We start from the raw sequence: 25,949 nt of genomic DNA on the forward strand, positions 1-25,949 counted from the left end.
TGTATGCCTTTGTGCATCTGCAGGGGTGATTGCTTTACAGTGTATGAGCACGGCTGTGCATGCACATGTTATGTAAGTGTTTAAGTGTGTGTAAGACTGTCTTTGTGTGTGTGTACTGTATGTGCGTTGGCATGTGTATGATTATATGTGCACACACATATGGTGTGTGTGTGTGTGTGTGTGTGTGTGTGTGTGTGTGTGTGTGTTAGAACTGGTTTGTGTTAGGCCTGATTGGTGTGGGTAGGGCAGTGCGTCTGGAGTGCGTTAAGACCTTCTGCCCTGACTGACCCTAAGACAGCACTCCTCTCCTCTGCTCTGCTCTCCTTCGCCTCGCCTCTCCTCTCCCTTCTGTCTTCCTCTTGTCTCCTCTCTTATTCACCCTGCGTCTCCGCCTCCACCTCCTCCCTTCTCCTCCACCTCCTCTCCTCTTCTCTGCTCTCCTTCCTTCTCCTCTCCTCTCTTCTTTCTTCCTCTTGTCTCCTCTCCTCTTCCCCCTCTCCTTTGCCTACACCTCCTCTTCTCCTCCACCTCCTCCTCTACTCTCCTCACCACCTCCTCTCCTCTCCGCTCCTCCCACCTCCTCTCCTTTCCCCTCCTCCTCCACCTCCTCCTCTCCTTTCCCCTCCTCTCCACAGCAGTCCCTCCACGCCGGGTGCGTGCTCTGCTCCGTACACTCCACCCCTGCGAGCCCTGGGTGGTCCTCCTCGGCGGCCTTATCAAAAGATTACCGGCTGTAACGGGACCCCCTGCGCGGGGCCTGTCCGCCGCACACTGGGCCTCGGAGGTAAGAGGAGAGACCAAATCCCCACTCTGTTTGCTTTTGTCGCCGCCACGGCCAGCTATGACAGGAATCCGCCCCGGCAAAAAAAAAGCCCAGGCTGAAGCCACCCAATTATGGGTCTCTGGAGGGCGGCACTGGTTAAGATGGGCTTATCAGTGCCTTTTGTGCTGGGCCCGGTTCCCATGTCAGTGACAGGAACAGGGGGGGGGGGGGGGGAAATGATTACCAGAAACGGACTTACGAGCACTCGCCAAGAGGCTCGGGGTATTTGCAAATCAGCAAAGGTCTCCTGACTGCAGGACTGTTGTGTTAGGTTTCACATGTGTTATGAAATAACTCTGTTCTCACCCAGCTGTGAGCTACTCATTTGCAGGTCAGTAGTACATTAAATGGTCCTGTACAGTAAGGAAGAGAGAGAGAGAGAGAGAGAGAGAGAGAGAGAGAGAGAGAGAGAGACAGAGAGAGAAAAGTCCAGAAACGTAGAGAGTGTGGCTGGCCAAGTGCAAGCATGGTCTTTTTGCGGCGCTCGCTGGAGCGTGACGCTCTGGCCGGTGTGGCGCGCTCTCTCCAAGTGGAGGCAGCTGTGCGCTCCAGGTACACGGCGCTTCACGCTCTCGCCCGCCCGCCCAACCGACCGACCGACCGACGCAGCTCATTGGAAACCAGATCGTGTAAACGCTGCAGAATCAAGCGCCCCACACCACCTCCACCTCCTCCACCTCCTCCTCCTCCTCCTCCTCCTCTTCCTCCACGGCACCTGGCAGCGGTGCAACTGCTGCAGTCTCTCTCTTTCGACCACCACAGGCTCAGCATGGCTACGAAACTCACCGGCACTCGCTCCCCAACACACACACACACACACACACACATACACACAAACCCCCACGCCCGCGCCTGTTACCCATTTACTACAAGAGCCTTTGTCTTTGTCTTTCAGCAGAACACCCAGAGCAAGCCATCCGGAAATTTCTACAAATAAACACGTATGGCACCTCCAGTAAATATTCCGTTTTTTTCCCCCCGCCCCTCCGCGTCCAGGGAGACAAATAGTCGTGCGGGAACAAGCATGCGGCCTGTACGGCTTCCTGCAGCGAGACGCTGGGCAGCTCCCCGAAGGCCGGCAGGCGGGCGGCGTGGTGTGGGTACACGCTGGCTGGAATACATTTGCGTAAGGTAAACACAGCGGTGGGGTCAGGGCTCGTCAACGTGGATTAAGATTACCTGCAGCTCAAACAGTTTGCAAAGAGAAGAGGTATTAAGTGCTCAAATGTGGCTTGGGGTTTAAACAGAGAAGGGAGGGCTGGGAGGGGGGAAAATAAACAGCTTTTCAATGCAATTTCTCATCGGAGCGAGAAACTTCAGAAGGGGGGAAACTTCAGTTGGAGGGGGGGGTTCTTTTTGGTGTGTGTGTGTGTGTGTGTGTGTGTGTGCATGTATGTGTGTACATACTAGAGGTGACATAAAACTTGCTTGTCCCTATTTTTCCCTACCTCTAACTTCCCCTCTCTCTCTCTGTCTCTCTCTCCTTCTCTCTCCTTCTCTCCCTCCCCCTCTCTGTCTAGCACAGGAAGAGTAATATTATAAACTACTTGATTCACGCTGGACTCAGTCACAGTGCTTCCTTTGACCATCGGCACGGGGAACACCATTTGACCGACCCCTTCTCTGCATAGTATTATAAAACGGCAAGATTTTTCCCCTCTTTATGGAGGAGATGCAGTGTGAGTGAGCGAGTGTGTGTGTGTGTGTATGTGAGTGTGTGTGTGTGTGTGTGTGTGTGTGTGTGTGTGTGTAGCTCTGTTTACTCAGCAAACATGTGAGGCGAGAGAGAGGGTTGTGGAGTGAGGAGGGGTGACGGAACGAGACGAGGGATGGGGTGCGGAAGGTTCTGGAACTCGCACTGTGTGATCTCCTAATCCAGCCCTCCCAATCCAGCAGGTCAGGTCAGGCCTGGTCAAACCCAACACACACACACACACACACACACACACACACACACACACACACACACACACACAGACACACACACACACAGGCTCCATTGCCCCCACCACCACCCAACCCACAACCCACAGGCCGGCCTATAATGAGTTCCTCAGAGAACAGAGGGAGATGTTTAAGCAGCGATCAGCGATGGGCGTTGATTAGACGGGGGCCGGAAACAGCACTGCAGATTACACATGAAACCATATGGCTCAATTACCCTTGTTGTCAGCAGCCTCCGTGTAATCTGTGTGTGTGTGTGTGTTATGCGCTGTTAAAAACATCAGTCCTTACATTGGGCAGAGAGCCTGAGAAGTTACCAAGTTACACTGCGGTCACCTTGACAAGTGTCTGAATATGAACCAAGCTGGACTACGTTCAACTGAAACCCACCGCGTGTAGCTCGACCACATAAGGCTTGTTCTGTCTGCAATAGCCGAATCATAGATACATCATACAAACCTATAAAAACAGTCCACTAGGACCTTCATCTAGTTTTCGGGAGTATTAAAGTCCTAAGTATTTCTATATTTCCATGGTGTGAGTGTGTCATTTTGAGCTCTGATCCCTTTTCTAATGTGCATCAGAAACGCATTAGCTTTTCTAGAACTGTTCTACCAATGTTCACATAACGTTTTCGGATGGGAACCTTTCATCGTGCGTCTCATTTCCCTAATCCACCATTGGGTGAGATGACGTCTGACCTCACAGGACTCGGGCCCCGCCGGACGGAACAAGGCCTTCCTTACAGAGACGGCCCATCCATCTCGCCTCGTTCCTCTCCTCTCGCTTTGGGCTCCCTCAAAGCACCGGGCACAGCTGCCCACAGCCAGGTGCCCACAGCTGGGCAAACTGTGGCATTCCCTGGCACCCTCGCCCGTGGTGCCCAAACAGAGTTGCCTTTTTTTTAGGGGCGCCTGCTGGAGATCGTTGGTAAACACCAGGGCCAAGTAAACAGCCCTGCACAGGCTCAACACAAACTGTGTGGGGTGTTGTGCACTTTGACAAACAGCATATGTTCCTTTCTTTTCAATGAGAAGGAAGGGGGGGTAGGCATGGCACAGGCAACTTCCAGTGTTTTTGTCCAGTAAACGGATGATTACCTGACAATTTGACATTCTATGCAACAGATATAAACACTTTAAGCAGGGCTGTTTTTTGGTGTGGTGAGGGTTACACACATGCACAGCACACGCACACAGAGACACACATGCACACACCCACACACACACATACAGAGACATAAACAAACTCACAACATACACACACACACAAACAGACTCACAACACACACACACACACACACACACACACACACACACATCCCGGGTGGGCTTCCCCTCCCTTGTTTTGCATTCAGCTGAAGGGGAGGGGGCTCGGAGGGGGCTTCTAGCTCTGCCAGGCCCAGGGGTGAGGGGTAGGTAGGCAGATAGGTGGCAGGGAGGGGTGGAGGGGGTGGAGGGGGGAGGAGGAGGAGGAGGAGGAGGAGGAGGAGAAGGAGGAGGAGGTCCGCTCCGCCTGACTTGACACAGAGCAGATTTTGTTCGCGGGTCCCCTAATGGAATCACAGGAATATTCTGGGGGAATCCCATTACGTAGCGATCTGGGAGGGGAGGGCGGAGGGGGGTTGGGGTGGTGGGTGCTGCGGGGGCAATAATGTACTCACAGTCATCCTGGCGCTGCGGTTGGCCTCCTCGCGCTCCGCCAGTGCCTTCAGGAAGTTATCTTTGAGCTCCTTTCCTGCGCTTGCCAACGTCCTGGAAAAGACAACATTCAAATGGTTTGAAATGTGTCCCTTTTTTTTTTCCTTGAGGAAATCGAGGTGGAGGGCACGGGAGGGGGGGGGGCAGGGAAGCAAGGCGACGGGGTGGGGGTCTGAGCTTTGAAAGCGTTAAAGGTTCTTTATGGAAGGCTTTTTTCCCCCTCTCTTTCTACATTTCGAGATATGTTTTCTTTAAACGTAAGCTCACATAGATGCGCACTGTTTTCACGTGTGAGTGGACCGGCGGAGCCTCGGGCAGACCCGCGCCGGACCGCGCCACTCGATACTTCCCCATTCCGCTCGGTCCTGCCTCCACACGCATCGCCAGGACACACTCGCTGGAGTGCCCGTCTGAACAGACGCCATTACGAGACAGAACTAAACATCGTGGAGACACTACCCAACTCCACACTTGTGACAATGTGTGACACAACAGCATTCAAAACTGCATTCATATCATATTTCTTTCTTTCCTGTTTTAAACATGGTTTGGTCTTTAATCCGTTTTTCGAACACAAATGCTTCAAAGGTGATATCCCACAGCGGGTGGGTCAAAAGCGAACTGTGTCATCCTGTTTTGACATAAATCTAACTCTGAAGAGAAAGGCCTTCAGAAAGCTCAGATGTTTAGGAAGCCCTACAACATTATGTCACGTACAGACTGACACATGGAAACAGGTTTAGTATTCAGCATGTAAGAGAGCACATGTTATCACAGCACTGTGCTGAGTTCTGCACTATGTGCTTACTAAACAAACTTGTAACTTGTAGCTTGACCTTTAACAAAGCTGGAATATGATGTATTTACTCAAAAGTATTTTTAGGACAAACACAATAGTTTTTTGCTAAAACCTCTCCCCGACAAGCAAAACAGTAAACGCGGAAACAAAGCGAAAAGAAAAATGGAGCGAGCAGGCCTGTCAGAAGCATTTCTTCTCCTCGTTAATTGGTCGCGTAGGGAAAAGCACACCCTATCAAACCCTAGTCCCATCAGAGTTCACTGATTTTTATTTTCACATTATGACTAACTTTTTTTTTTTTTTTTCTTGCACTCGGGGTTGGCGTGTATCCATGGAAACATAGCTCTGGCGCTCTTCGAAGCCTCCACACCTGACAAAACATTGGCACTCGTCTCTCAAAACCCCCCATGCCCCCCCCCCCGCCCCCCCCCCCACCTCCCACCTCCCCCGGCGGCGAAACCCCGTTCGTGGAGAAGCAGAAGCAGCGGTGGACGGCAGCGGCAGCGGCCCTTGTCAGGCGTCCAAGCGTTCGCCCCGGCCTCAGCGTTCCCAAGGTCGGCGACGTGTTTGCCGGAGCGTCCCCCGTGCCAGTAAACAGGTAATTGAGAACTCCTCCGCTCCAGTTTACGGCGAGGTGAGCCGCAAAAAGCCCTGACCTCGGGGCGGGCGGAACGGCGCGGTGAAGAGTGGCGCAGCGTACAGTAAACGCAGCGTAACACAACGAGGGAAACGAGGAACGCTTGCTCGCTTCTTCTCTTTCTCAGATGACACATGGCGGGGATGAAGATATTTTTTTTTAATGAGACCTGAGGTAGAAGAAGAGTTAATGGTGCGGGTGTGGTCCCTTCCCGGATATTTCCACATTACCCCAGCGTGATATAATAACCAGCGAAAGCACATAACTCACGGACATTCAAGGTAATCTTAAGCCAAGCACTTCAGGCTCTGATGACCGCTGAGGTGCAAATACAATGAGTAACGTCTACTCATCGCACACCACACACACACACACACACACACACACACACACATACACACACACACACACACACACACACACACACACACACACGCACACACACATAAAATAGCAGTGGACACATACCGTGCCTCCATAAATTTGAAACACTATAAGGGCGAAATGCTAATGTTTTTGTTTCACTTAATGCAGTGTCCCTGGAAACTCTGAGGGGAAATGAGAGACCCGCACGTTAAAGAACCACAACTGCTGTGTCAGCCATTTTTTTTTTTTTTTTTTTACTGTGACACATTTCCCTCAATCAAAAAAGGGCTATGAAATAGACATATGTGGATAATACATACAGCTACTAAATGCATTGTTCACGCATTATTTTATTATATTATTACGGCATGTGAAAGAAAAAGTAATCGATAAACTGATCAAATCACATCAGAGCACCACCATATGGACACTCAGAGAGTGCAGCCTCTGCTGAGGCCACAGCTCTGGTTTGCCTGGTCAACCCAAAGACTGGCTAATCCTATGAGAGCATCCCTGAGCTGCGTTTGTAAAACCCCAAAACATTTGTATTTGTTTGGTCTGGAAGTTGCCCAGTGCATTGCCTGCATTTCCATGTTTTGAACACTAGAGGGCAAAGCAGGTTTCAATGCCACATTGCGCAACAGTCGCTAAACTAAACCAAAGCTAAATTGCTTGAGTAGGTCAGTGGAGTGGGATCTACTCCAAAAGGCCGTGAGTTCATCCGTGGATCCACGCTAAAACTTTCCACCAAGTTCCACTGAAATTTTTGTTTTGTCGCATAATCCTGCTCACAGACAGATGGACAAATGGACGAACAGACAGACAAACCGCACCAAAAACGTCCTGGTAAAGGTAACAAAAAAAAGTAATGAAAGCCGCAAACTGAGGTATTAACTCTTCATTTACATTTTCCACATGAAATCCAAGTTCTAAACAGTGCTTCAAAAGAACAGTTTCGAACATTTAATCACTCAACATGACGTACGTAAGCTAAGAGCAGATGTGTTCTCTCTATTACAGTAGGATGCTCAATCAATAGGATCCTTTGATTCTGGGGATGAATGCAACTTGTTCCACCATTTGAGCCTCATCAGTGGTTTGTGAGGTGAAGAATGTAGCTGTGTGGTGGAAGCAGAGCCCCTTTGTACCTCACAGGCTACAATGAGAGACCTAGGGTTAAAATTAGGGCTAGAGAAGTACTATACTAATACTAATACATACTAAGATTAATACTACTATTCCGGCAGAGAGAGAGAGGGAAAAGTGTCCAGGGAACATGGACCATCATGTGCAGTGAGTAACCCCCCTCCTCACACCTTATGGGATGTGCTTGCAAAAAAAGAAAGAAAAGAAAAGAAAAGAAAAACGCTAGCATTCGCTGGATTTAGCCTCCTTGCTGACATGGCGTCCTCCCAATGTGAGGTGCTGCAGGATGGCGGCGTTTGGACCCAGGCTGGTTACACCAAGCGTGTCACTTTCATTTCGTTCAGTGAATTCTGTGCTCAGCACGTCTCAGTGCTGGTCGTCTGGAATAGATGTGGTCACACTGGACACTCAAGTCCTGCCAAGTGACAGGGCCTGAAGCATGGCATGTCACATCCAGGACCATGACACTAAATGTGGACTGGACTTTAACATTTTTCTTTTCCTCTTTTGAATGTTGTCCATCATAATTGGCCAAGATGCTTCTCAGTGTATCATTATGTCAAGCAGGCCTATCCTGCGGACCATCTTAGCTTCCACTGGTAGGGGGTGGATTTTTGGAAAAAGAAAAAAAGAAATTTCGAATGTAGCTCCACTCTTTCAGAAAGGATTTAACAGAGCACGAGATGCACACTTCGCATGTTTATTCTGGACAGTGATTTGATTGTGTGTGTATGTGTGTGTGTATGTGTGTGTGTGTGTGTATGTGTGTGTGCGTGTGTGTGTACACTATGTGAGGGTGTCTCCCTGAGTAAACAGAACACACACACGCATTCTATCCATGACAACTCTTTGGCTTGCTTCAGCTTTGCCTAATGTTCTGAGGAGTGCCAGACGCACCGAGGGCTGTCGGAACCGCAGTACTCCAGGTCCCACAAACCTTCCTGGACCGCGTTCACTGGCTATGAGGTTCTGCAGGCGTACACCACACCTCGTAACAGTCCAACATGCCCTGCAGCATTCAGGAGGTGAGACAAAAACAGTCAAAGCGAGCACTTAACCAAGAGATATCTGACAGTGTAATAAGACATGACTTCACAGTTTTATGACTGTGGCCATATTAGTTATAAAATCCACATGTCGAGAACGCACCGGCTGTTCCCATTGGGTGCTTGCTTGGGTTTTTGAGTGACTGGGAGCATGGGGCGCGAAATGGCTTAGGCTGACATTACATCCACGTTGCGTGATTTAGGGATGCACTGCTTCGAATTAATGCTGAGGTGAGGGAATGAGGCAGCCTCTCTCCGGACAATTACCACCACTGGTGCCGGCCAAGGTGGGGTGGCGGGGGGGGGGGGGAATCGCTTCGCGTGCAAAGATTAGGAGGACAGAGAGCCGGCGCTTTGCTCAGACACACGTCGAAACTAAGTCTTGTGTCAACACGGCCCGAGTGTCAAGTTTTCGAAAACGATTATCTCGGTAGCTTGGCACGCTTTGGCGATAGCGTCACCCGCGCGTCTATTTAAAGAAGGCCCCCTCTGGAGAGCGCAGACGGGGGGGGGTTTGCGGCGGTTCGGATGTCCATTCCTTCGAGGACAGCGGGCGATATTATTTACCGAAAGTATGCTAACATGTGGTCATGGATGAGCCAGCGGTGACAGCGCTGGTGCTTTCGGGGATAGATTGCATTGAGATTACATCAGTGCCTGCTCCGGTGCCTGTGTCGTCCCCCCCCCCCCCCTCCATTACCCTCCCCAGCCTCCAGCGCCTCTCCTCTGGTATTCTCTCTCTCTCTCTCTCTCTCTCTCTCTCTCTCTCTCTCTCTCTCTCTCTCTCTCTCTCTCTCTCTCTCTCTCTCTCTCTCTCTCTCTCTCTCTCTCTCTCTCTCTCTCTCTCTCTCTCTCTCTCTCTCTCTCTCTCTCCCTCCCTCCCTCCCTCCCTCCCTCCCTCTCTCCGACCACGCCGCGCCGCAGGCCCGGGAGCGCTCGACCTAGGTGGGCCATCGCCTACGGGTCGGAGCGCAGATGTGCGCCGTGGTAATTATGTAAGGCCCTAATGAGGGCGGGGTGCGGGGAGCCTCGGGCCGCCTGCCCAGCCGGGAGAGGTTCATTGTTCACGGAGGGCTAATGTCCTCGGCCCGAGCTGCGAGGTGCAGCGCCGCTCTGGGGAATCACCTGACCGACTGGTCATAGAGGGGCAAGAGAGCTCCGATGATGGCCGTGTGGATTCAGTTCGTTGTACCGGATGAAAATGTGCCGCTATAAGTGCTGGAGGCGAAGAGTGGTGTTTCAGCTCGGCCACGTCAGAGTATCCAATAATAACAAGGTCGCCTGTCTGAGTCGGCCCGTCATGGAGAACAGCATGAGGCGACCTGGTACCCTGGGTTTATTTTTGTCACGCTACTTTCGTGGTGGTAAAAGCAATTAACGAAATGGGAAATCAAGCAATCAAACATAGTCATATCAACCATGCAATATGTCATGCAATAAGCCATTATGACTGAAACAATATGACTCAAAGTCCAGTTTACAAGATGTTTGGACATAAAAAACGCAGAAAAAAAGCACTGAACTAATGAGGGTGTAAAGTGTGCTTCCACATTTAGTAATGTATTCCCCTGAATCTCATTGATTCTGCACATCAATAAATAAAGCGACTTTAAATTACTGCTATGCATTATGCTGAATGCAATAAAAAAGAAATATAAACCCTGTGTCTTTTAAAGGTTCATTATCTTAAATGGGAAAACTAAATGTCAATAGTGACTTGTACCAGCCATAAGCTCTTCAGCTTGCAGCTGAGAGCTAGGCTAGAGAGGCCCAAGGCATTTGCTTCATGCTGTAACACTGTATTAATATAAGAGGCTTGCGCTTGAAATACACAAACAAACGCACACGCTCAGTACACACACGTCTGCACGCACACACACTCACACACACACACACACACACACACACACACACATTCACACACGCACTAAGCTGCTGAGCCGTGGGCATTTAAGAGGGGGTGCCGGCAGGCTGGCGGGGGCGACACGCGTTGCTGTTTAACAGCCGCAGATGAGCGAGCGTGAGTGCAATTTCCTGCGCGCGCCACAGAGCACCTCCAGGAGCCGCCGCGCCACAGACGACACACAGAGTGTGCTGGGGGCTGGGGGCTGGGGGCAGGGGGCAGGTCTGGCCCGTACACGGGCCAAAGACACATGCTTACATCTGCACAATGCTTAGATTGCCACGCCAGTGTCTAACAGATGGAATTTAACGACTTTTTTTTTTGTTCATACTGAGCAAATTGGAAAGCACACATATGCACTGCCGCCAGTGCCACGAACACAAGTGTGGGGGGGGAGAGAGAGAGGGAGAGAGGGAGAGAGAGAGAGAAAGAGAGAGAGAGGGAGACAGAAAGACAGAGACAGAGAGAGAGAGCTTCTGAGAAATCACATTTCATGTTGAACAAAATTGATCGCCCTGTTCCACATATCTAGAATAGCTCTGCAGCTTGTTATTCTCCACTTTTATTATTTGTGGCCACGTGTGGTCAAAGTGTTGAAAAAGACAGACGGTTGGATTACAATGTTTTGGCAAACTACCTTCAAATACCTCCAAGTACGTCCGGATGAAAAATGAAAAGATACACACGGTGACCCCACATGAAATAAGCAATGCTGAGCGTCTGGTTTCTCAGCCCTGTGAGGGATCTCGTACCCCCACGGAGAGGCGCTCAACTGGCCATGACAAGCACAAAAGGCCCAGTCATTTAGCTGCCATTTGCAGGCGTTTGTGACACAAGACGTGCCTGTGAAGTTAAGGGACCATTAAACCACACCATGCAAAGAGTCTGAGACTCCAGCCAGGGACTATGCTACAGTCAGCTTTGTGTGTGTGTGTGTGTGTGTGTGTGTGTGTGTGTGTGTGTGTGTGTGTGTGTGTGTGTGAAGGTGCTTGTCAAGGGCAAACAGACCCTGTATTTGCTCGGTGTGAAGTTGAGAGTTTTACTGACCACACAGCTGACCCACACAGCTTCATTTCCAATGCAAGACGAGCCATTTTCAGGCTGTTTATTATTTGCTGACTTTATGAGACGCTATGGTCAGTGTTGACCGTGGCTTTGGCTTGTTCACAGGTGAAAGCTGAGCACTAGCTCAGCATGTGGACCCAGGCTGCCTGTCACCGAGAATGATTCAGTTACATCATTCTTAAAATGACCTGGAGTTAAAAAGGTAGTGACCTGTAGTTAATTGTGTTTGTAGGGACGGGTGCGCACATCCAAACAATTTTTTTTGTGCCAGACAAACCGTGTCAAAGAGAGAAGGCCTGATGAAGATCTGTTGATCAAAACGTTGCTTCTTATCTTATAGTAAATAAATAAAGTATTTTTGGAGCCATTATACAGCAGACCATCACCTTCACTCTGTAGTTAATTGTAGTCAATGCAAGTTCACAGCAGATAGGCACTAGGCTGAGTCGTCTCGATGCATGTACTGTATTGTAGCAGCCCATAAAACAATCATATCCCCAATGAATTGGATTAGATTGCCAGGTAATAGGTCATTTGGTGGTGGCTTAGTTTGCGTTTACAGGAATAATTTGAAATGTTATCAGGTACCTTGTGAGGATTTTAGTTCCTTCGAAGCTCTCACTTTTAAGCTTGGTGGTCCCTGTCCTATTGTTTTTGTTACAATTTATCGCCCACCAAAACCAACTGGCCACTTTTTGGCAGAGTTCTCTAACTTTCTCTCCCATCTCATTCTGAAATATGACAGAATTATTCTCTGTGGTGATTTTAATTTCCATGTTGATGACACAACTAATGTTTATGCTACTGAATTTGTTAACAGTGTTACCTCTTTTAATTTCATTCAGTATGTGTGTGGGCCAACGCATAACCGAGGCCATACACTGGACCTTGTTTTTACCCTGGGTGTGGAAATATCCTCTGTCAATTGCTTAGATATGACTATTTCTGACCATAAATGTGTAGTTTTCAGCTGTGAACCACCCGTCATAGACAATATTGCACCCCGCTCCTCCCACACACGCATCCTTAATGAGTTGAGCGCCTCAAAATTCTGTGCTTTATTTGATAATGATTGTCCAACCTTATCTGAACATCACTGTACTAATGATCTGACTGAGCATTTTAATTCTATCTGTCGATCTTCTATGAATACAATAGCACCTCTTAAGGTTAAAACCAAGTCCTCAGAGAAAAAACAGCCTTGGATTAACAACAATATCCGTAGCTGTAAACAAGAGTGCAGGAAAGCAGAGCGTAGGTGGAAAAAGTCTGGTCTCCAAATACACTATGATATTATGAAAGATGTATTATCCCAATATAACAACATGGTTAAGAACGCAAGATCACAGTATTTTTCAGAACTTATTTCTGCCAATAAGAACAACCCTAGATTATTATTCAATACAGTAGATTATCTGGTAAACCCAAACCCGCCTTGTGCCCCAGTTGAAAGTGATGCTGATTGTGAAACATTTTTGTCCTATTTTACTGAGAAGGTAGAGACTATTAGAGCTTCTATTACTCCTGATCCAAGTTACTTAGAGGTTCCCCATTCTCAACAAGATATTTTAAACAAGTTCAATCCCATCACTTTAACTGAACTTTTAGAAACTGTGTCTCACATGAAAGTGTCTTCCAGCCCTCTTGATATTATTCCAACTAAGTTCCTATTGGAGGTAATGGAATCTGTTGGGCCTTGCCTGCTTTCCATCTTTAACAGTTCCCTGTGTAATGGTAGTGTTCCTGATTATTTTAAAACTGCCTGTGTGAACCCCTTGCTAAAAAAGTCTGGGCTTGATCCCTCTCTTCCTCAAAACTACAGACCTATATCCAAATTACCTTTCATATCAAAAATCCTTGAGAAAATAGTGTCTAATCAACTTCTGTCTGCTCTTCATAACAACAACATTTTTGAGAGGCTTCAATCTGGCTTCCGAAAACATCATAGCACTGAGACTGCACTACTGAAAGTTACCAATGACCTTTTAAGAATAGCTGATGATGGCTTGGGCTCTGTTCTAATACTTCTGGACCTTAGTGCGGCCTTTGACACAATTGATCATTGCATACTGTTAGACAGGCTGAGGCATTGGGTGGGATTATCTGGTACTGCTTTACAATGGTTCACATCCTATTTGTCAAATAGAAGGTTCTGTGTCTCTGTGAACAACTATGAGTCTTCTTATTTTTGTGTTAAATATGGTGTACCGCAGGGGTCAGTCTTGGGACCTATTTTATTTAGCTTATACATGCTCCCCCTTGGTCAAATTTTCCTGAAACATGGTGTATCTTTCCACTTCTATGCCGACGATACACAGATTTACCTTCCACTTAGACCCTCAGATCCTAGTAGGCTTAGCTCACTGAATGACTGCCTTAGTGATGTCAAAAACTGGATGTCAAATAACTTTCTCCAGCTAAATTCTAACAAAACAGAGATCCTAGTCATTGGGTCCCAGCACATGGCAAATCAAATTTTGCCATTTTTAGGTCCTCTACAGGATAGAGTCAAGCCTGTTGCAAAAAATCTTGGCATCTGGTTTGATGGCAATCTAAATTTTGAACATCATGTTAGAAAACTTGTGCAATCTTGTTTTTACCAACTTAGGAATATCTCCAAAATAAGACATATCTTATCTTTCAGAGACGCAGAAACCATCATACATGCTTTTATCTCCTCACGCCTGGATTATTGTAACAGTCTTTTCACATGCCTCACTCAAAAGTCCTTACACAGGCTTCAAATAGTCCAAAACTCTGCTGCCAGGCTCCTAAATAAAACTAGTCGGTATGAACACATCACTCCTGTTCTAGCATCACTTCACTGGCTCCCAATATGCTGGAGAATTGATTTTAAATTGTTGCTTGTTACATTTAAAGCTCTTCATGGCCTTTCCCCTGGTTACATTTTTGATATGCTAGTGCCCTATAGCCCTACACGAGCATTAAGGTCTGCTGGCAAAGGTTTATTGACCATTCCTGAGTCACGGCTTGCATCTAAAGGGGACAGATCTTTTTCTGTGTTAGCCCCAAAGCTTTGGAATGCACTACCTGAGCAAATAAGGTTAGCTGATACTGTTCCATCTTTTAAGTCCCTCCTTAAAACTCACCTGTACCGTAAAGCTTTTAAGGAGTTTATTTAAGTTTAATTTTTGTTTATGTCTTGGTTTGGTTTTGTTTTGCCTTGTGTAGTGTTTTGATTATTGCAGTTTTTTCTGTTGTTCATTCAAAAAAAAAAAAAAAAAAAAACTTTTATTTTTTCTTTATTCTTGCCAATGTTGTTATGGTATTATTTGTATTGTTTTTAGTCACTTCATTTTTGTGTTATTTGTTCTGTTTATTATTTCATATGTAAAGCACTTTGAAACTATGTTTAGAAAAGCGCTCTATAAATAAAGATTATTATTATTATTATTATTATTATTTAAATATGTATTTTCATTATATTGCTAGGGCAGGAAAATGAGAACCATGGGTTGCACCACAATTTCAAATATGGTGAAGTTCAGCTCAGATTCGCAAGCAAAGCTGGACAGATGCCTTGCTTTAAAAAGAAGCTAAAGTTGGGTGAGCAAGTAACTGGAATTGAGTGAGTGTGGGGATGTGTGTGTGTGTGTGTGTGTGTGTGTGTGTGTGTGTGTACATGTGTTTATACTCATTCATAAGTGTGTTGGGGAACACATGTGTTGGTCAACGTAAATTTATGACCACAATAGAGAGGCATCATTTGGAGTAGCCAAGAGACCACAGAAGTCCTTAATCACTCTGAAGGATAATAAAAGACATGTTTTCTTTTTTTTTTCCTTTTCTTTTTTTTCCGTCTTCTTTTCAAAATGGCTATCAGATGTCGTCTGATCTACAATCATCAGCCTATGGCGGAGTCAATGACAGGAGGAGCTCCTAAACACGAAACAGCCGGAGCTAACCACCGGCCACTGCGCTGTCAGGAGCGCATCCGAAAACACTCGTCACGGGACGGCAACGGGCCCGGCTCCACGACATCGGCGAGACGTCCAGCCTTGGCTTCCCCCGGCTTCGCGCTTCCCGGAGAGAGCCTGGCGGCCGGGCTGCGTGGCGATCATTCCATTCGGCACGAACACGCACCGTCCGCTCTCATAACGCTCGGTTCACATGGGTATCCGGAATGCGACCCCTGTCAGGAAATATAACAGCAATGTCAACCATTCTCTGGCTCCGGCCCGGGACGCGCCAGATGTTCATGGGCTCCTGAAAACTGGTATGCATGGAACATTTGTTTTCGCACACAGCCTTGAGCCGTCTACAGTCCCACACCCCCCCCCCCCCCCCATCCTTTTTTCTTTACACATTTAAAAGAAATATGGAAAGTGCCAGAGAACGGTTCTTACTGCCAATGGAGCATCGCTTCCACAGATTCTACTTCCAGGGGACTTTCTGTATGAAGCACCTCGGTTCATCACAGGAGAGGTGTTCTAAGTGTGTGGTACGGAAGGTGTGTGTTTTCGGAAAGTACACAAGCTACATTCTAATTGTTGGTTCCAGCTGCCAAAGCTAATGCTAGCTTTGATTACATTGAGTATTGCATTATTTTTATGTGCCAACATAAACGTGGCATAATGACATCAAGCGAAAGCATTTGAGAACCTAATCTCAAGAAAATAGGAGTGCGTAATTACCAGGGTGCATGGAGGAAATGGCAGCCGATCAAATTAAATTAGCGAGAAATAAGCCCCACATCTGTGTTTCCTGGAAATTGATTAAGCCTCGCTCAGGCCTAAGCACAACTCTGAATGGTGATTATCATTCTTTAACACAATTTAGCCCTGCACACACACGCGCGTCCAGTACGTCACTGTGAATCTATGAGGCCTGACCAGATAGACGTTGTCACCAATGGGGTGTTGCTTTAAGATGAAATTATGGTCCATATGGCCATGATTTTTCAGCATAACATTAAAGCACTTTCCCTAAATAGATATGACACAAACCTGTACCAGTTGTCATTGTGAGGGACTACTCCCCAAGCCCAGACACAGGATCCTAGCACAACTGGAGCCAGCCCATGATTCAAGCCATGATATCATGAGAGACCCCAAATGATCTCACTGGCACCGACGTTCTGCCTGTGGTCTTGCTTGGCTACTGTTTCCTCAGGGGGGAAAAAGCGGAGAGCGAAGGACAGGGGAAATGTTGAGGCCTCGGTCCTTTCCTGTGACATCACATCTCTGGGCCTACGGAGCTGAGGTCATTCGGTCAACCTTTCATTCTCAAAGGCACATAGGCAATAGGCATGTGACATACCCCCCCCCCCCCCCCCCAACTTCCGCTTCCATTCCTTTCTAGATTTCTACTCCAATCTCCATGCCTACTTTGGAATGCCAAATCTCCCTGGGTGGTGATGACACACTTGGTGTTCATCGTAGTCACTGAGGACTACAGACCAGGTTATAGTTCCTCCACGCAGGGAGCTACAGCGTCCATGACATCCTCTATGAATATGGGGAGAGAAATTCCTGAGGTGCCGGACACAGGAGGTGACAGCTGAAATCACGCAGGGACAGAGGGAGAACAAGAGAGAAAGAATGTGTGTGTGTGTGTGTGTGTGTGTGTGTGTGTGTGTGTGAGAGAGAGAGAGTGTGAGAGAGGCAGAGAGAGAAAAACAACACAAAACAAAGACTGGGAGAAAAAGAGAGAGGCAGAGAGAGATAGAGGCTGCTATCAGGTGGTGTAGAGACCTTGAGATACAAGGAACTGCTGCCCTGTTCCTCCAACTGGAGAACAAGATACACTGACAGAAAGAAGCAGTTAGAGAGAGTTAGAGAGAGAGCAAGAAAGGAAAGACACAGAGAGAAAGACAGAGAGAGAGAGAGAGGGGGGTGTGAGAGAGAGAGAAAAGGAAAGAGGAAACAAAAGATTGCTTTGCCCTCTTCTGGTTCCTCATGCAAGCAGAGCATAGACGGGGCTCACCACCCTGCAGTATAATGGTCCATTGACTACCAGCTTCAGTCCATGGAGAGAGAGAGGGAGGGAGGGAGAGAGAGAGAGGGAGAAAGAGAGAGGGAAACAGAGCAACCAGGAGAGCCAGGACACCGAGGCTTCCATCTCCCGTTCACCGCGCTTAAATTAACATAATAGAGAACAGGAGCTTGTCTTTTTTTTTCTATCCCTCCCCCTCACTCTCTCTCTCTCTCTCTCCATCCCGCTCTCCCTCCTCTCCTCCCGTCTTCGTTGTTCTTTCTTTTCTTAGTGTGTTCAAATATACCAGAATTTCGATGATGGAATGTAAATTACACTGCTCTCTCACTGCAGCCCACAATGGAAGCCTTAGAGCAACTTTTAGCCAGGCTAAAACTGCAGGGCCAGCACATATTTGTCGGGCTGGGAGTTCTCTCTCTCTCTCTCTCGTTCCCTCTCTCTCTCTCTCTCTCTCTGCAGCCTGTGAGAGACTGCTGCTGGGTCATGAGTGCTGAGGCTCCCAAAGTAAACACAGGTGCAAGGGGAGGCTTGCGAGAGAGCGAGGGGGTTACCCCTTTCCAGTAGCTACGGCAACACACACGGTCACGCTCAGAGGACCGGCGATACGTCCGCAAAACGACACCCCGCAGACCCCGGGCGTCGGTTCCTACACCCTGGGCTCCGCCAGGGCCGTGCTCTTATCGAGCCTCATTTAGGTGGATTAACGAGACTTTAGCCATTTACGCAGCAATTATGAAGGCTAATGATCGGAACGCCGTTCCCTCGCGTAGTGGTTCCCAGCTGTTCCCCGGCCATCGCTCACTCACACAAACCCTGTTGTGTGTTTATCTTGCGAGCTGTCATATTTCCGTGGGGCCCTAGGGCGATGGCTTTGCGGAAGAAATTACACAAAGTTGAGTACTAATGACCTGCACTTTTCTGGCTGGGGGCTAGCATCACTTTTAGCAAGTATGTTTGCCTAGCATTGGATGTCACATGTGCTGAGGAGCCACATTTCTTTTGGCTCAGCTGTTTCTTTGCCTAAAAGGCCTCTGACAGAGCCGGGGCATCAATCACAGCAGTCCTCGACCGAAGTGTCCGCAGGTGAAGGTAACGTGTCGGAGCGCTAAAGCAAACCCTAACGTAAAATCCTTGGGTTGATCAGCAGAAAGGTGACACCAGGGGCAAAGAGCCTGCAACAGAGCCCCCCCCCCCCCCCCCAAAAAAAAAAAAATGCAAGCAGATGAGATGAGGCCATTGTCCTGGAATGGAGTACAAAGTATCTCCTGGGGGGGTTAACATCTGTCAGACTCCGCTCGCGAGTTTAGAAGATCTATAAACAGTGTGAGGGATGTCTGCAGTTGCCGAGGCTCGAAGACTAGATCGTCCCAGACTTCTCTTCCCTTTGGGATGTGTGTGTGTGTGTGTGCGTGTGTGTTGGGGGTGGGGGGGGGGGGGGGAGTCTTTCAAACAATTTATTTAGCAGGAGATTTGCATCGCTCATGTGCTATACGACACAGGCTGTGACAGTTGTTTTGAAAAAGCACCTATACAAAGACTTTTTGGCCGCCATTTGTCTGTTGAAAAAAAGACTACTTAAGGTGTTCGACGAACACATTTGTGTGACAAATGCATTGTTCTTCTCTCTCACCACCTTAGACCATTTTTCTCTACTTGGACGGGCACAATCTACATATGGCACATGATCATTCAGAATAAAATAAAATAAAAAAAAGACGTGGGTGATCAATTCTCTACAAATGAAAGAGTCTTCTTTGTCTTTTAAAATACTTCGCTGACAAGGTTAAAGTGAAAGCTAGCACGCAATCAGCAGCCAGCACTCTGTGTCTCTTGGAGAAGTCTCGTCCTTTAACAGGCCTGTCAGGCAGCCTCTTCACGGTCACACTCTCTCACTTGTTCTTTTTTTTTTCTCCTTCTAACCCTCTCACTCACTCTCTCTTTCTCTCACGAAAGCGTAAGAATAACAGGAATCGGAGGGAACTGCTTGCTTTGGACAGCTGACCATGGCGCGCCGAGGCCAAGAAGTCTCCAGTAAAACTCCTGATACCTTGAGAGGAGCTCGCACTGTTCACTCCATCATCTCTCGACACTAAACAAATTCCCACAGCAGAGCAGGGGTTGCTGAGTGCTGCGGTGGCACCTAGCCTGTACCATCACTTATGAAACCATGAAAAGCGAAACTTGCAATTCATCAGCACATGGATACGCTCGTGTTTAGCCCAGGGAAACAGCGGCAACATCAGAGCTGTTGAGTAGCGAGATCAATTTGCCCCCGTATTACCCCCCCCCCCCCCCCACACACACTCACAACTACCCCATCCCTACCCCCCACAACTTCCCAACAACAGCAAAAACAAATGACCCCAAGGAATTTGGTTAGCCCGCTACAATAAACACCTTTTTAACAGAAGCGGTTCCCACAGGTGTGCACTGAACTGCGCAGTAACCTGGTCTCTCGGAAACGAGTCGACCACCTCCCCTGCACCACAACTCAAGCTTTACTGTCTGTTTGCACAGGTGACAGGAGCAACGGTGTTTACTGCGCGGAATGCAATATAAAAGAAACTCGATCCGGCTCTCGCCTGGGTTCTCGCTGTTCAATCAAGAGTGCCAAACGAGTCTGATCTGTACCAGGCCCTAATCATCATTAATGGCTGGCCAATGGCTGGCCCTCCATGCCAAAATTGGTTACAGCAAATAACTTCAGCGGTTATTGATGGAATACCATTAAAAAGTTCTTTGGTAGGAGAAGGTTAACATTTGTCTTTCAGTTCTTGGCTTTGTCCAACACTTTGCAAACAAATACTCATGAATTGGCTAAATTAGCCTTGCAGAACAATAGAGATTTAGGCTAACTATCTCAAACAGCAACAGATGTTACAAAAGGGCTTTTAACTATACAGTTGTGTATTGAAGGCTGGAGTCTGTGCCTTTTTGAGCTTTCAATACCTGGCAGATGGGAACTCTCAATAATACAGTGATTTCTGAAAATCAACACTTACTGTATTTGGCATATTTTTCCTTAGGGTACTTGGAGGGGGAGGGAATAATCTTATGGAAAATATTATTTTGGGCTGTTGAACGTCAAGGGAAATTCCACACAGCATGACAATTTACTTTACTCCTTTTTTTAAGCCTCTGTCACCTCTGATTACACTGAGAAAAAGGGATCAGTTACACATGCTACACACGCTTTCTACCTAGACCTCTCATTGTTGACCCTTACATGTGTGTGTGTGTGTGTGTGTGTGTGTGTGTGTGTGTGTGTGTGTGTGTGTGTGTGTGTGTGTGTGTGTGTGAGTGAAAGTGAGTGTGTGCGCATACGCATGTTAGGGGCATTTATTAAAATAAGCATTAATAGAAAAAAGACAGGCAAGTATGCGATCCATCTGGAACCTATGTAAGGCCCGTAATCTGACAGGAACTCTGGCAGGTCTATACGCTCTCACAGGAGTCCTGCCTTCCACCAACAGGATACAAATCTTCCTGCTGATGTCCAGCACCAGCTTCGACCGCCAGAAACGTCTGTCAGGTGGTGGCCATTTTGTTTTCTCATCTGTAAGCTAACTACGTTTACTTTACTCAGAAAGAAAGGGGGGGAGGGGGGGGGGCTGGTTGCTAAAAGTAGCCTCCTGAGGGAAATTGTCCGGGTCGTCTTTCATTTTTGCTTGTTTTGATTGCTATTTTCCAGCGCTTGCCAATAGCTGCCTCTCTGCGTTGGCTGCTCTGCCGTTTGCCGAGCATCACTGTTCAACACATGTTGCCTCCGTGGTTTCGTCCTCATCAGGCGCCGGTGGCTTTTAATTATAACGCAATGCCATGGCAACCACGAGGGGACGTGCGATGCATCACTTCCCCGCACACACACACACACACACACACACACACACACACACGCTTCTCCCTTCAAAAACACGGCCTGAGAGCAGGCCGCACGCCACCAGCGAAACTCAAACGGACATTATCCTCCCTCAAAGAGTGACCTCACTTCAAATCTGGGCTTCACCTCAAGCTCAACTTATTGATTACGAAAACCAATAAATGGTGCCCTTTAATCATTTTTCTTTTTGAAATCTGACATCTTGTTTTCATCTTTACAAAAATCACGTAACACAACCATTTTCAACATCTAAAACAAACAAAAAGGGTCATGCTTCTATCCGTGATAACACTGGTGCAGTGCCAGGTGTTCTGGGTGTGTGTCGACAATGTCAGAGACTCTATTCTCCATAGTCAGTGTAGCGTCAGAGTAAATTTGAGGTCATTAATTCTTAAGTAAAAAGAGCTCCATCGTGGTGTTTTACAAAATCCAGTCGGTGTTTATGTATGGTGCATACAATCACGAGAAAACTTTAGCAACGTATTTAGAAGAGGTCTGGAGATTTTCATATGCGTAGGGAGAATGACAAAAACTTCTCTTCTTGGCTTTCATGGTACGTGGTGCCAATTAGAGAGCCATTAAAGCATTTCGATCCGGCTCTTCCTCCAGAGTGGCCAAACGCTGATCTTCTTCGTGCTACAGTCCCTCTTCAGCTGCCTCTCCATTCCCTGATACAGACCCATGAGTCATGAGTTGAACCTCGTGTCTCGATACAGATGGCCACACACATGGCGCTCCACAGACGCAACTTCCCCTTCCTCGCCAGCGCAGCCGTCACCGCTCTGACCCCCGACCCCCCGACTCCCGACCAACATCGCCGCCACTACACCACCACCGCACGCAGGTGACTGCAGAATTCATCGCAGGCATCCGCCGCTCAAGGGCCCCGACTACAAAGCCTGCCGATGACAGTTCCGCCGCCGTAGCTTTATGACGGCAGTCTGATAATGCGAAAAACACAGTTTCTCCGGGCTCTCCCGAGTCGCCCGCTACCAGACATCAGAGCGAGCGCTCCGAGCCCTCAGGTGAAGGGAGCGGAGAGATGCGGTGCAACACGTCCGTCCCCGGCCGGCCCAGACCTCGTAATGATCCAGAAAGAGAGACCCTCCGCCGGGGGGGTGGGGGGGTCGAGGGGAGAACAGGAGCCCCATTACGCCACTCTTGAGGTTCAGGAGGGCGGGGGGGCAGCGGGGGGGGGGGGGGGGGGTGTGGATGGTGCACTTGACAAATGGCTCGCAGAAAGGAAACAGCAGAGCGGCAACAACAAGCAAACAGATGGTTTCATTAAAGACGAAAGGAAATCCAATCTACCATGCCATTAGACTCCCTGCCCCTCACCCGCCTGTTAGCGTTTAATCTTTTAGTTGCTGTTGCGTGTTGTTGTTGCATTTTTCTTTTCTTTCGTCCTTGTTTAGAAGTGATTTAAAACTAAAACAAGACCCTCTCAGCCCGACTGTCAGTATCAATTTGAAAAGGAGGTCGTGAAAGACGTATAGCTCAATGCACAGAGAGCCTGATGCGTTGTTTTACGTCACATGTAAATCAAGTCAAGTTGCGCTCACACATGGGAGCCACACAAAATTTTTTTGAAGCGTCAACATGAGTGATAGTCAAAAAGCCAGTCATCTGGAAATGTCACTGGATAGCGTAAATCATTAACGCAGAGCATATGACACATTAAGTCCTTAATGTGAGGAATCATACACAGAAACACATTTTTAAACCCTGGCTACAATCTGTTGAACATTCAGACCTTTCTGAATGGAGCATAAGTACTGTAGGCTATTAGCTTGCAGAGAAGGGCATAAGTGCATGCGCTTGAGACTAACAAATAAAAGGAGCCATGAACACAAGCCCATTCTAAACACTATACACCATACACACACTTTGGATGTTAGCGGAAATTATCATAAATGGAGACCAAGATGGCCAGCTGGCTGAGTTTCTCAGTGAAGAGCGATGCTTAGAACAATCCTGGAAGGGGCAAGGGGAAAAGGCTGCTAAAGGTAGCTACTTTCCTGACGCAGAGATGTTTCTTTTGTCAGGGTCTTTTGTCGTTTCGTTCATTTTGTTTGATGATGTGGTTGCTTTTGGCAGCATTTCTTCCGTCTCTTCACACTCTCGCCCTCTTCTCCGGCCTCTGCGCCGAGAAGAGCTTTGCTTTGAGCACCTGCTTCTTGTGCCAGGCTAATCCTCATTTGTCCTCATCAATTCCCATTTCGGAAACACGCCCTGAAGATCACTGTTCGTCAGGAAGCACTGATGCCTCAGGAATTAGGAATGTGTTGCCTAACATTAAAAGCATGGTGGGAAGACGGCCTGGCCCAGTGTCTGTCAAGACCTGAATGATTCAAAGCAGTTGCTCGGCTCTGAACACCATCACAATATGCTGACCACATACTAGTCAAGCACTCACACACACACACACACACACACACACACACAGAAGAGAAATGCACAGTTAAGAGAACATTAATTCCAGATTGGATAAATGCTCTGGAAATCTTTAGCAAGGAAATTGAAATGCGAGTCTAATTTCAGGCCAATCCCAGCTATTCTGCAGAGCTAACTCCACTAACAGGAGACCTGACGTTGGAGCTCTAGTAGCCCTAAACCCGGATGCTTACTTGGCTGATTTTGGCACACGTCCGTTCAAACAGTGAAACACAATATTCAGAAGTAGCGCGTGAATCCGGTCCAAGATGTGGCACCGCGCTACTTAGTCTCTGACACGATACGCAAACAGCATCTGGACCCGTCGTCCGGAAAGTGCTGTGCAACCTGAGCGCGGACGACAGGGCAGCGTGATGGAGGGCTCTGGGGGCCTGATTTATTTTGGGTCCGTTTCAGTGATTTATTCTCCCGACACAGAGGCTTTCGGAGGCCTGCGGTGGGACAGGGAGTCGGAATCGGAGTCGGAGTCGGAGTCCTAGTCATAGCGGCGAACGTTGCGGCGGATTTTTTTTTCGGCTCCCTGTGGCCGGTCGGAGATTTCGGAGTTTGCGCCGTGATCAGAAACAGACCGTTCAGGATTGTTCCGCCTCCGCCGATGTCAACTCGGATTAAGACGAGTGTTTGCTTGGTCAGTTCGCTTCAGGAGTGCCTGAGAGCCAGAGAACATTCACCTGGCGGCACACCAGGTGGAAGGACTGTACATACTTGAACAGATGACTGTGTGTGTGTGTGTGTGTGTGTGTGTGTGTGTGTGTGTGTGTGTGTGTGTGTGTGTGTGTGTGTGTGTGTGTGTGTGTGTGTGTGTGTGTGTGTGTGTGTGTGTGTGTGTGTGTGTGTGTTGGGTGAGATGTTGGGTGGGGGGGTGGAGGGGGGTTGCATGACTGTGTGAGTTATGCATTCAGTTTGTGAGCCTTCATACCAACTCAAAACACACGCCACATCGCCCAGTTCCAGACCAGATGTGATCCACAGCAGGTGCAATCTGGGCCGCGTAGTTCCAGATTATCAGAAAGAATATATGCAGCATGCATGATCCTAAATGATATCCAATCACACTCACTCTTGGATGTGCATACAGTACGCGCACTACAGTCCTGCCTCCATTGACACTGAGGGAGAGAGAGAGAGAGAGAGAGAGAGAGAGAGAGAGAGAGAGAGAGAGAGAGAGAGAGAGCGGGGGGAGATGGAAAAGAGTGGAACAATAGACAAAAGAGCACAGATGCAGTTTAACTGGGGGACTCTGGGAGGCAATGGCACCGCAGCTCTCTACATCTGCTGAGTGTCTGCTTCTGGGGGCTCAGCTCTGTGTGTGCCGTGCGGGCTTTTTCCAATCAACTTGTTTAGCATATTTATTTCCTTTTAGACTTTGCGGCTGTTCAGTGCCGACTGAATTCATTGTAAATGTTTTTCGATGCAAGGGTTTTTCAATGTGTCCTGAGATTGATGTTCCAATTAAAGAACGCATTAAAAAGTCCTGTGGAATCGAATCGGGATTCTGCCTGGAGCTCCAAAGTGTTGCGCTTTCCCTGGGTCCCTAACTCCAGAGCCTAGAGCTGTTCCTGCCTTGTACCTTCTTCAGGGTCCAACACAGCGTGCCTCAGTCAGATTCACTTAGGAGACATTTGACCATTTATCCAACATGACTTCCAGCACAGCGCAGACATGCATGTTAGATGAATGTGTACTCCCTGGCTATTAAACCCATGGCCTTGATGTTGTTAGCACCTTTCACAACTGGTTGAGCTGTAAACTGCAAACCCTCTTGTACTGTATGTCTATTCCAAACTTTCTGCATCAGCTTTAGACTCATCCAAGTCTCTCTCTCTCTCTCTCTCTCTCTCTCTCAGCAGCATTGTGAAGGCATAAGCATAGATTTAAAAACAAGAGACAATGGAATGTACAGTCAATTTACTGTAAAAATAATGGTTGGCAACGTAAAACGTCAACTCGACACACTCCATGTCCACGTCCGTGTCTCAGTGTTTTTCTAGCTCAGCAACCTGACATTACAGTAACAGCTTCTTCACATCTCTTGGCGTCTGTCTGTTGGGACCCAAATTCTTACTCAGCCTTCTTTCCCTGGACTTGTTTGTCTCTATATTATAAAACAGATTGACCTATAAAGAATCCCTTATCAGATGATCTCTTAATTGTGGCGTGAGTGGGAAAAAAAGAGGCTAAACCGCAGTCATGTAGACACCAGGATGTTGTTTGTTCAAAACTTAGTATAT

At 47.9% G+C, this 25,949-nt stretch overlaps 1 protein-coding gene across 1 annotated transcript in view; it reads right to left on the bottom strand.

Moving 5' to 3' along the window:
• Nucleotides 1–25,949, bottom strand: part of cfap299 (cilia and flagella associated protein 299) — a 96,378-nt gene that overhangs the window by 62,324 nt on the left and 8,105 nt on the right. Inside the window, exon 3 of the mRNA XM_062544023.1 lies at nucleotides 4,431–4,521. Coding sequence (XP_062400007.1) covers nucleotides 4,431–4,521 — 91 coding nt within the window. The remainder of the gene's footprint in view (nucleotides 1–4,430; nucleotides 4,522–25,949) is intronic.

This window comes from Sardina pilchardus, chromosome 8 (genome assembly GCF_963854185.1).
Source record: "Sardina pilchardus chromosome 8, fSarPil1.1, whole genome shotgun sequence".
Classification (NCBI taxonomy): Eukaryota; Metazoa; Chordata; class Actinopteri; order Clupeiformes; family Clupeidae; genus Sardina; species Sardina pilchardus.